General features: G+C 44.6%; 1 protein-coding gene across 1 annotated transcript; it reads left to right on the forward strand.

Annotated features, from left to right (window-relative positions):
* The first annotated feature begins 1902 nt into the window (after window positions 1-1902).
* LOC129338215 (zinc-binding protein A33-like) lies at window positions 1903-11556 on the forward strand. Its single transcript, XM_054992272.1, has 6 exons — window positions 1903-2892; window positions 5073-5168; window positions 5577-5813; window positions 7418-7440; window positions 8755-8879; window positions 11000-11556. The coding sequence occupies exons 1-6, from the start codon at window positions 2461-2463 to the stop codon at window positions 11548-11550; spliced, it is 1464 nt and encodes a 487-aa protein (XP_054848247.1). The 5' UTR covers window positions 1903-2460; the 3' UTR covers window positions 11551-11556.
* The last annotated feature ends 739 nt before the right edge of the window (window positions 11557-12295 follow it).

Raw genomic sequence — 12295 nt, forward strand, 5'->3', positions numbered from 1 at the left:
AAGTGAGTGCTGGGTCCCACCTCTCCTGCTGGGAGGGTAAGGGGACCTGGCAACTCACTGCAGCAAAATTGATTTGACAGCACCTAGGCAAATATTCCAAAGTGTCTGAGACAGAGAGCTCTCGGTCCGTTGTGGCAAATCCAGTAAGGCCACTTCCCAGAGCTTTGTTGCTCCAGAAAAAAAAACACCAAATAAATGCGGTAAAATATTCCCCCAAATCCCTTTGCCTGGCCAGAACTGTTTGCAGCATGCACAAAGACACGGTTGTAGTTCTGGGAGAGCAAGGTACAAAGAACCGAGGATTTCCCCCCTAGAACAATAGCTTCTTTGGCACCATTATTATAGCACTAACCACAAATATTAAACCCTAACATTCCATACATTTCTGTCTCCCTGTTCAACACAATCCATGCAAAACATTTTTAAGGTTGTGTCTGTGACATTCAGAAATTTCAAAAAATTCTCCTCAATGTTAATTTGCTATTAACAAAAAGAAGGTGTGTGTGTGTATTATTAGAGTGAGCGAACTGCCCCTTGGTGGGAGCTGAGTAGATTCTCCACCTTCTCACGATCAAAGTATCTGAAAAGGGAGCTTTGACTCTTGGAAGCTCCTACCCTGGAAATCTAGTTGGTCTTTAAGTGCTATTAGATTCAAATCTTGCTCTTCTACTGCAGACCAACACGGCAACCCCCCTGAAACTATAAACTAATAAAGTTGACATTCTCCCCTTTACTGCTGTGTGAATTTCACAATGTGAGGAAAAAACTCCACAATTATTTCACAGCAAGGGTGGGCCTCAGTATCTGCCTCTTCTTGCCCACTGCTGACACAGGCGTTGCACCTGTCCCTCCGCCTAGCTGTTAAGCTTTAACTCGCCAGCCTTCACTCCTGTCCCAGAAATCAGGTCAGAATTTAAGGCATGAAGCTACAGTTTCTCCTTGGCACATTCTGTTTCCTAATCAGTTAATTTTTTTTTAGTCTTATATTGTTTTTTATTTTTTATTTTTATTTTTTATTTTTGAGTTTTTTCAACAGTTAACAAACATAACAAATATAACACTTACAACGACTGTAACAATTGCAGGAAGTTTAAGTGGAAACCTGGAGTTTGAGACATTTACTGTGTGAAAGCTAAAATCTTCCCAGGTGAATGTTGGCTTCAGATGCCTTCTCTTCTCTTGTAGCAATGCTCCTGTTATCAACTACACGGCTGCCACCGTATTTATCATTAATCGTTAGACACACCCCTAGCTCAGATAAGTGTTAGAGAATGTTCAAAATGTCACTGACTTATGGAGGTGGGGAAATGCTAGTGTGTAGACATACTGGGGTGGCTCCAAAGGAAAGGGGGGGGGATATAAATATTTTAATAAATACATATATGAATAAACTTTTCTCGGTGGAGGGGTAGGAAAGATGTAGGGTCCACCCCACTTTGGACTTCCTGCCTTTCTTTCTTAAGCCCCAATCTCTCATAGAAAACTTCCTATTCTCAGATTGCCTTCCTCCCCTTGCTCTAGCTCAATAGATCTTGGTTTCCTTCCAGAGCTGGGGAAAAAGTCAAAGAGGGCATAGGTAACTTCCTCTTACCACCAACCACAACTCCTTCCCCACCTAGAACTAGAGTAGGAACCGTAAGATACCTTATTCCCCTTCAAATGCTCTTCTTTTAGTCCTTATCAATCACAAATCATCTGATACCCTTGAAATGCCACACCCTTGATGTGATGTGTGTGTCTGGGAGGTGCCAGGTATCAGATTCCTATGTTGACATAAGTGATACATATATGCATTTGTAGTGAAAAGGCGGAGATGGGGGCAGGACAGAAAAAGGGCAGGGCCTTTACAGGGAAAAAAAAGGGAGACTGAGATATCGGAGAGAATAAGTAAAGGAACGGATTGACACTTGTAGCTTGGCTCGGAGAGTTGCTTTATCGGCAATCTGACAAATTCTTCAGCGGCTGTGTTGAGACTTGTGCTGTCTGGCAGGGCTAATAGGAGAATAAGCATAGTAGAGACTCGCAGAAGGAGAGACGGGAGGAGAGAGAAATTCTTGCAAAGAGAAGAGAAAAGAAACACAGAAAAGGGAATTGGGAGTCCAGCAAGCGAATCGAGTTATCGCTGTTAAGAGGTAGGTTTAGAAACAAAAACACACAGGCAAAGTAAAACCAAAAAAGCTGGACAAAAAGAGGAGGTTGGGAGACAGTACTGGAGTTCAGAGGAGCTAGAACAAGGCAAGGCGTAAAGCAAGCAGACGTAGACAGAGAGAAAGGGACAAAAAGTAGGAGTCAAGGTGCGGAAATAGAAGAGCCGAGGAAGGAAGGACATGGAGTGCTGAATGCAGAAATAAGAAATAGCTGCAAAACAGAAAAGGAAGAAGAGAAGAATTATACATAACCAGACAGGGAGAGGACTTGAGGCCAGGGTGGCTTCTTGTTGCCCTGCCTTGTTTATCCTTCATGGCGGTTCCAATGGGAGTAGAAGACTTTGCGGAGGACCTGCGTTGTTCCATCTGCCTGGAGCTCTTTTCCGATCCTGTCATCCTGGAATGTGGGCACAACTTCTGCCAAGCTTGTATCACCCGCTATTGGGCAGAGATACCTGCCAACGGTGGGGAGGACATGCCACTTCCCACCTGCCCAGAGTGCCGCCGTGAGATCCCAGGGGCCAAGTTCACAGCCAACCGGGTGCTGGGGCAGCTGGCACAGAAAGCGATGGAATCACTCTCGGCCCACGCCAGCGATGAAGATGCTGAACTTGATGAAAATGACGAGGAGGTGCAAGGGGACCTCGTCTTCTGCACTGAGGATGGCTGCCTGGCGAGAATGTTGCAACCAGAACACTGGGGACACCAATGCCTTCCTCTGGAGGAGGCTGTGGAGCACTACAAGGTCAGTAGGGAGTGCTGTCATAAGCTGGGCTTGGTGGTTAATTCAGCGGTTCAGGTCATCCTTGTTAATGTTGACTGCAGTACCCTGGTTTAGCAGTAGGGGGCACCATTCTACGTCGTAAATCGACTTCAGTCTTCTGTGTCAATACAAAAAGGGAGATTTGAGCACTGGAAAGCTTGAAGTCTGCCCCTCAAATTAAATGAAGTAGCTCAGTAAAGTCAGGACAGGTATTCGAAGCTTGCATATGGTCATCTTCAGAGGCTAGATGGGTGGCAATCTGAGAAAGGGCCTTCTTGGTTGTGGCACTGAAGCTTTGGAATTCCCTCCTTCTTCTGTTTCCCTCTGTCATTGTCTTCCACCAGCAGGTGAAAACTTTTCTGTTTCATTTGGTGCACTCTCAGTAACTCTTGGTAGCCCCTGCTTCCTGTTTGTGCTTATTTTTACTGTATTGTTCAATATTTATATATACATTCAAAATGTTGTTTTAATGTTCTAAATGTTTTTAATACCTTGATGTTTGCCACCTTGGGGACCCTGTTGGGGTGGAAAGGCAGCATATAATAAATATTTGAAATAAAGCCATAAATTGTGTGTTTTATGTTAAAAAATCTGGAATCCTATTTGGTGATGGCGTACTACAGGAGAAGTTTGGCTGTACGGCTTCAGATTGCTAGCGTAGGACAGTATTTTAAAATGCCCCCTCCCCATTAAAATATCCCTGCATGTAGAGAAAGCTAATACTTCATGAGGGAAAAAAGATTAGCTTCTTTCCTAATGTGTTAGTTTTCTAGGTGCAGGGAGCTTGTTTGGAAACAACCCAACAGATAATGGGAAACATTTGAAGAAGCGAAGCCTAGTATTGTGGTGCAATCCAGTAGGACTGTACCACACAATTAATCTGAATGTGTGGCTTATTCATTTTGCTACCCTCCTGGGCCCTGAAATGGGAAGATTGCTCATATAGCTCCAGATGCTTGCTCACCCCAAAAGGGCCTGATCTATGAGTGTCGGGCTTTATTACACAATTCCGCACAAGCCATCTTTGCTGTGTGCGCAGTATCATCTTGCATTGTCATCCCAAGTATTGCCAAAGAGCTGCTCTGCCACGGTCTCCCTTGGCTGCCGTGCCTCGGAGTCGGCTGCACTTCCTTGATCCTGGCAAGCTAGTGGCAAACATTTAAAACCAGATCATTAAAATCAAATGCAGAACAAATTTGTGACATTGACACTGACAACCAACTCTGTCTCGCTAGCATAATGGTCTCCTAACTCAACGGCTTTCAAAGGCTTATCTAACCAAGACAGACTTATGCTGCCTGCAGAACTGGGCCACCATAGACACCCTCCTTGCCAGTTCTGGTGACCTATTCCAGAGGGTCAGAGCCACCACTGGTGACCCCAGCTGGTGGCCATACAACTCGCCCTCCACCAGAAAAAGACACTGCAGGGCCTAGAGGTGGAATCCAGGGTCATATCGGAAGGGGCGGTCCCCGTGGATCTAGTGTGCCTCTCTGCTCTCCAGTTCAAAAGTGGATAAGCCGTATCGGTGTGCTGGGTTGTGTTACTTAGGTGTTGAAGATGAAGACGGTGCTGTTTTAAGTGAAAGAGAACTTGGAATTTAATAAATATTGTCCTATGCATTCCAGTTCAGGTTGTGCTCAACAGAAGGTGGCTTATAATGGAAACAAGCCAGCCAGCCTTCTATAAACATACAAAGGAAGGGCGAATGCAGACTGTAGGTTGGATCCAGCCAGTTCGTTCACTCAGTCTTGCTCAATCCCCCTCCTTACGACAGCCTTTATTCCACATGGCTTTTGCCCATGCAAGTCTCCTGATCCCCAGCATAGGATATATTTTTTTTTGGTGGCCAAAAGGGATTCTTCCTTCCTTTTTCATCAGCAGAAAAACTTGGTTGAATCCAACCTAGTGCCTTTAATGGGTGTTGCGTGCACTAAAGTTATTATCCTTTGTATTATTCTGAATGTACTCGCCCTCTAAATGCCTACTAGAAAGTCACTGAGATTATGGTGTCTTTGTTAACCATTATAGATTACTCGTCTCTGGAAGAAGGGCACTAAGAACCTAAAAAGAGCCAGTTGGATCAGACTTAAAGTTCAGCAACTTATTTCCAGTGAGTTGTCTAAATCATGTTTCTTTATGGGGCCTGTATTTCCATCCAGGGGATCCTGGCAACTTCTCAAGCAGTGCTGGAATCCAAAGCCCAGGCCGCAAAACTGTTGCAAGAGTCGAGTGCCCAGAAAGCACCTGAAATCACAGTGAGTCCAGTTGTCCTTGCTATCTGTCCGTCTTATCCACGGGCTTCCTCCAACTCTTTCATTTGGCTGTTACGCATTCCAGTAGAGTTGCCAATCTCCAGGTGGGGCTGGAGATCCCCTAGAATTACAACTGATCTCCAGCCTACCGAAATCTGTTATCCTGGAGAAAATGAAGGTGGACTCTACAGTATTATAACCTTCCCTCTCCAGGTTCCACCACCAAATCTCCAGGAATTTCCAAACCTGGTCATGGCAACTCTACATTCCATGCTGCACGTTGTTACCCATTCCACTCCTTCATTTTTGAATGGGGTGCTTGTAGAAGAGAACAGAGAAGTCCTCGTACACTGCAAGTTCCACAAATGCATCAGGGCTCTGGATCATCCCTTTTCGTCTCTGTCTTCTCAGGCCCAGCGACTCAGGCTGGAGCAGCACCTCTCGGCCCAGTTCATTGAGCTTTACCAGTGGCTCCAGGAGAAGGAGGCAGCAATGAGGAGGGAGATTCGGCGTGAGGAGGAGTTGCTCCTCAGTGAACTGGAAACGAACCAGCGCAACAGGCAAGAGCAGGTCCGCTTGGCAGAGGATCATGTTGCTAAGATCCAAGCTCAGCTCGAGGAGCAGCAAGATCCCGAAAGGTTCCTTAAGGTTAGTGCATCTCCATCCAGTCTCTGAGCTATAGTCATTGGGTTGCTTTGAGATCCAGTTTGGTGTAGCGGTTAAGAGCGCAGGACTCTAATCTGGAGAGCCGGGTTTGATTCCCCACTCCTTCACTTGAAGTCAGCTGGGTGACCTTGGGCCAGTCACAGCTTCTAGGAGCTCTCTCAGCCCCACCCACCTCACAGGGTGATTGTTGTGGGGATAATAATAACATACTTTGTAAACTGCTCTAAGTGGGCGTAAAGTTGTCCTGAAGGGAAGATTATAAATCAAATGTTGTTGTTGTTGTTATTATTATTATTTGAGCCATTTCAATTTCTGCCCTCAGAGTACTTCTAAGTTCTGGAAATTTGCATCTGTTGGCTTATCATTAACAGATGAAGGGCCCATCTGCAGAATAGTGGCTGGGCTTGTAGCATTGTTCAGTGTCTGCACAAAGGAACTGAGCAAAGGTGCAGGAAAGTATGCTGATCAATTATATAGATTGTTTCAGGTAGGTAGCCATGTTGGTCTGCAGTAGAACAGCAGGATTTGAGTCCAGTGGCATCTTAGAGACCAACACGATTTTCAAGGAGTAAGCTTTTGAGATTATCTGAAGAAGGGAGCTCTGACTGTCGAAAGCTCATACCCTGAAAATCTTGTTGGTCTCTCAGGTCCCACCGGACTCCGGTCTTGAAATCTGTAGATGATGCGAAGTGGAAAGAAGCTGCAAACCCTTATGAGACAGGACTGATTGACTGATCAGATTTCTAGCTGGCCCTCCCTGCAAGCAGGCTCAAGGCGGGTCACACAACAGCTCAGTCACATAAATACAAAAATATACAGAGATTCATAAAAATGACACAATAAATACACCCTAAAATCCAGTATAAAATAACAAAAATGAAAAAATATATAAATTTCTCCAAGATTTGGCAGTCAACATACAATCCAACAATTACTCTTATTCACTGCGGGTTAGAAACAGGGATGAAATGTCCCAAATGATCTTTATCAGTTGGAGTGTTAGTTGGGTTGCCAGGTCCCCTTAACCCCCTCTCCCGGGTGGGAGGTGGGAGACCTGGCACTTATCATTGGTGGTCCCCTTGCACAAGAATCCAGCTGCTGCGGCGCACAGGAGCACTGCTGGGGCAGCGTGACGGGCCCTGGAGTGCTCCTGCTCTCCACAGTGGCCCAATTTGGCCTGAACTGGGCTGCTGTGGAGCGCGGAAGCACTGCTGTGCTCTTTAGTGGCCTGATTCGGGGCGAACTGAGCCCAATTTGGCCCAAATATGGCCTGTATGATGCTGTATATACTAGCGGTATGGTGCTAGTATGAAAAAGGTAATTGTTGTTTTAGGCTGTGCCAGCAACGGCCTTGAATGACAGGCTGTTGCTCAACTCTCCTCCATTTGGCCTTGGTTGAATTAGAGCAAAGCTACAAGCGACGAATGACACTTGCCTGGCAAGTGTAATTTGTCACTTGTAGCTTGGCTCTTAGATGCAACCGATTTCCCCCCCTTGTTTCTAAGCAGCTTCCATGTAGGCTGTGATAGAAAGTTGTGCTTGACAGCTGGAGTTCTTCTGCTAATTCCTTATTTTTCTTTCCACAGAACATCAAAGCTTTCGTGGAGAAGTGAGTAAATCTTGGGATCTCTCTCTCTCTCTCTCTCTCTTACTTGTCCACCCTCTTTCTGAATCTCATTTGGGGGAAATATTTAGAGCTGTAGCCATTTCCTCCTCTAGTACCGGTTTTGTGAGATTTGAAAGCATTACTGGGACCAGGATGCGAAATGATTCTTTGAAAAATTTACTTCAGCTCGATCACTTCTTCATCCAGTTCTGTCCAGACCACACAAGGAATCCCAAAGTTGGATGAAATGCTTTGGGGCAACCTGTCAGAGCTGGTGGTCCTATCCATTATGGAATGTGTGTGTTTTAGAGGCAAATGCAATGGCGGCATTGCCAGTTGTATGTACCTGTTCACAGAACTGCCACAAAATGTAGGAAGACAGGGTTGGCTGTCCAAGGAGAACATGGGTGAGATGTATAGAATCATGTATATCCACTGTTAGAGAACCAGTGTCATGTGATGGTTGGAAGACTGGATGGAGAGATTGAGGGGTACGGTCCTCACTCAGCCATGATGGGCGAGTCATTACTTCAGAGACTGGTTGTGAGGAGATAAAATGGATAGGAACCACTTCACCTCCCCGCCCCGGCTTCTTGATGTCAAAGTGCAATTAATAGATAACTCTGCTTATTTCTTTTCTCCTTGCTCTCCCCTCCCACCTGGTACTTTCTCCTTAGCCAAATGCTAATACTTGAAGTAAGCTCAGTTATGTGAAACTCGTTTGGGAGAAGGTGGCCTGTGGGCTGGGGTGCCAAGACCCTAGCTGGGGAACAACATTCTGTGACCTGGTCAGTCACAGAGTTGGGCGAGTCATGTTGGTTTATCTTGACATGATTGGGGTCTGGGTGTGTGTAAAGGGGAGGCCCAGAGGAGATCTTTTTCTAGAGATCCTAGTGGTTATATGTCTAATATAGAGTAAGTGGCAAGTACAGAGAAGTTTTATATCTTGCAAAGCACATGCTCTTTTGCTGAGCACCTTTAATTTTGCTGTGACATTTTTTGCATATCTGAAGCTCTTTCCTTGACACAGTTTACCCACGATACTCCTTTTTGATAAACCCCGTCTCCTCTCTGACTTAAAAACAGTTATCAATTAATTTAAGGTCTTTGCTCCATGCAGGAATATCATTTATGAATCAGTTTGCAATGTATTTAGGGCTACAGGAGCATAATAAACGTAGCACTTCCACCATTCCGTTGCCAAAGAACTCTGGGAATTGTGGTTTGAGTGTGTACTAGAGCGTGATAAAGATTGGCTTGTTCCATCTAATTCTCATCATCTCTTCCTCGAACTTTGTGCTCCCTGCAACTTTTTAGGTATTGCCCGAACGAAGAGAAAGGGTCCCTGTTGCCAGTGGTCTTCCGGGATTTCAACCTGGGACAGTTTAAAGGCCCCATTCAGTACGTGGTATGGCGAGAGATGCTTCCAGCTTTGAGACCTTGTAAGTACTGGTATAGTCAGAATTTACTACTGACAGGACACAATTGGGTGGTGAAATTTGGTACCTACTAACTCAGGATGGTACCTACTAACTCTTCCCCCTGGAATGAAAGCCTCCCTGATCTGAGGCTTAATCCAGCTGTGTCCTGTTCTGTTCTTCAATTGCTCATCTTTCTGATATTTGGGGTCCCCATAACGAGTTATTCCTGATATTGTGATTGGTATCGAAAGCTCTATAATGGCTGAACTTGTTCTTTGCAAAACGTAGTTGTAGATTGTGGTTTGTGGTCACAAAGAACAAGCTCAGCCAAGGCACTTGGTTAACTAGCTTTCAAAAGACCAGACATATCTAATAGCAGAGTGTTGGGAATCTGCAGGATTTTTAACATTACGTTATGGGTATTCTGAGCTATGGAAAATAGCTATGGCAGAAAAATGGACATCTCAATTTAGAATAATTAAAGGCAAAGCTAAAATGTTACATTTCTTTGAAACGTGTGCATGGTGCTCTCAAGTCATAGCTGACTTATGGCGACCCCTGGTGGGGTTTTCAAGGCAAGCGACTAACAGAGGTGGTTTGCCATTGCTTGCCTCTGCAACCTTGGTCTTTGTTGGAGGTTTTCCACCCAATTACTAACCAAAGCCAACCCTGCTTAGCTTCTGAGATCTGATGAGATCAGGCTTACCTGGGCTATCCAGGTCAGGGCTCTTTGAAACATGGCATGACTTTATTTCATATATGGATCAGAAAGTTATTCAACATCAACATCTGTCTAAGTCCTTCCTTAAATTATGGGAAAGGAATTAGATATAAAGTATACAAAGAAATATGTTTTAAAAAACCCTGTTCTGGTAATGATTTCCTCTCTTAACTATATCTTGTAAGATAATTTGAAAAATGTGTTGAATATTAAGTCCTTGGTCAGTAATTTGATTTAACATTGTTTACCCTAGTTTTTATTTATTTATTTAATTTGATTTATACCCTGCCCTCCCTACAAATGTGCTCAGGGCGGCTAACAACCTTCATAAAACACAGTGAATCAATCAAAAACATAACATCAATAATAATCTTTAAAAGTCACTGAAATAGTCCAGATGCAGGCTATTTAAATAAATATTTGGGAGTCCATATATGGACAGAGCAGATGGCCGAGGGCAGCCCCAGAAAAAATGATGGTCTTTGATGGAAGAAGGGGGACACACGCTAGCACTCAGCCAAAGGCCCGGCGGAACATCTCCATTTTACAGGCCCCGCGGAACTGTAACAGGTCACAGAGGGCCTGGATCTCCAACAGGAGAGCGTTCCACCAGGCTGGGGCCAGGGCAGAAAAAGCCCTGGCCCTGGATGAGGCCAGACGGATGTCCTTCGGGCTGGGGATCACCAGGAGTGGCTTGTCTGTAGAGCACAACGCCCTGCAGGGGACGTAATGTCTTTTTTTTTTTTGTTTTTACGTGGTTTTTTTTGTAATCTAGTTTTTCTATGCCTGCATTTTCGATGGTGGTTGTTTATTCTTCCTTTTTTCCTTTGTTTGCAAATTAATAAAATATTTTTTAAAAAAAGACCTGACCTATGTTGCAAGTGCAGGGCCTCATGGGAAATTTCTCCCAAAGAAGTACTCTTTCGATTCAGTTGAGGGCTCTTCTCTCTCCTTTGAAGGGCGATAACAACCCTTCCAACCCCCATGTTTTGTTTTCTTACTCCTCCAAAGAACTCTGGGAATTGTCGTTTGGGCGTGGGCATGCTGATAATTCTTTGTTTTAGTATGAAGAACTACAGTTCCAAAGCTTCTTATCTGGGAATCATGGGCCCTTTTCACACTGCTTACCTTCATTCGCAATGCTGCGGAACATCATGCTAAAAATGAGGAAGATCACGTTTTCTCATGCGAGATTTGCGCAATGTTGCGCAAATCTCGCACGAGAAAATGTGATCTTCCGCGTTTTTAGCGTGATGTTCCGCGTCGTTGCGAGTGAAGGTAAGCAGTGTGAAAAGGGCCATGGTTTCAAAACCAGTTTGAGATAGGTTTGTGTATTTAGTGTAGACACGTTGTTATCTCTTTCTGGATTTTCAAAATTTGGCCAAGATAGGTAATCTCCATGACTGTCTTCTCCTTCCAGCTCCATGCCTTATAACTCTGGATCCTGCCACCAACCACCCAAACCTTGTGCTCTCCAAGGACCTTGACAGCGTCCATTTGGTCGACAACCCCGAAGATGAGGTTCCTGATGGTCCTGAGAGGTTCAGCAAGTCTGTATGTGTACTGGGTGCCCAGGGCTTTACGTCAGGACGCCACTACTGGGAAGTAGAAGTAGGCAATAAAACCAGCTGGGACATTGGTGTGGCCAAGGAATCGGTCAACAGGAAGGAAGCCAAAGTGACAGTCAAGCCCAGCAATGGATTCTGGGCCATCTGGCTGCGGAATGGCAGTGAATACAAGGCTCTTGACTCTCCCTCTAAGCAGCTGTCCCTCAAGACCAAACCTCAGAAAGTGGGGGTCTATCTGGATTACGAAGGGGGACAGGTCTCCTTCTACAATGCTGACACCATGGCCCACATCTTCACTTTTTCCGACGCTTTCTCCGAGTGCCTCTACCCCATGTTCAGCCCTGGCTTCAATAAGGATGGATTGAACGCTGAACCCCTCCGTCTCCTGTCTCCAGTGCCATAGCCGGGACTGTACATAGAGTGAATGGAACCTACAGTTACCTTGATTCCTGCTGTGAATGTTCTGGGAATGACTGATTTTCGTCATATTGTTGAAGTCAATTGGCTGCAGACCTGATTGGCACCAGAAAGAGAGTCCCATGTAACCTGCTCTGAGTTTTCCAAAAGAAGAGTGAGCTATGTGTATAATGAATGTGAGCTTGATTCCCCTCCTCCCAACGCAGTTAGAAGCAACTTGCTGTGTTTTGAGTATCTTGGACACTGGGAACAGCACTGCATATGCTGGTTGGTGTTTTCTAATCCATGAAATATATCCATGCACAAACTTCTTTGAGATATGGTATCTCTCTTTATACTCTGCCAAGGGCCAAGTCCTCCTGCTGTATCCTCTATCTACATATTGATTTGCATATTTTTACTGGAGAATTATAACCAGGAACTGATGCTCCCCTTTGTATTTCCGCCTGTCAGCTCTTACTCAATGAATAGATACTATTTATCTGTACATGCAAATAATGATTTTAATAGTAAAAGATGATCAACCCTGACATTGTTTGTCCAGGAACAAACTGGGCTCATTTATTATATATTTTCAAGTTAGTTTTGTTAAGAGAGTATTTATGGATAAGTGAGAAATCTTGGAAAGTAAACACTAAGACTTTATTTCTCAAAAAAGCAGATTTTCATAAGCCTCGGAGATTCATCATTGTCCAACTCCAGAGACTGCTAAAGCTTTTTCTGTAAATAAT

This window comes from Eublepharis macularius, chromosome 12 (genome assembly GCF_028583425.1).
Source record: "Eublepharis macularius isolate TG4126 chromosome 12, MPM_Emac_v1.0, whole genome shotgun sequence".
NCBI classification, from domain to species: Eukaryota; Metazoa; Chordata; class Lepidosauria; order Squamata; family Eublepharidae; genus Eublepharis; species Eublepharis macularius.

Excerpts from the sequence above, each read along its gene's own strand:
- LOC129338215 (XM_054992272.1), top strand. The coding sequence starts at position 2,461 with ATGGCGGTTCCAATGGGAGTAGAAGACTTTGCGGAGGACCTGCGTTGT. Across the intron at positions 2,893-5,072 it reads AGGCTGTGGAGCACTACAAG|GGGATCCTGGCAACTTCTCA; the intron begins GTCAGTAGGGAG and ends ATTTCCATCCAG. Across the intron at positions 7,441-8,754 it reads ATCAAAGCTTTCGTGGAGAA|GTATTGCCCGAACGAAGAGA; the intron begins GTGAGTAAATCT and ends GCAACTTTTTAG.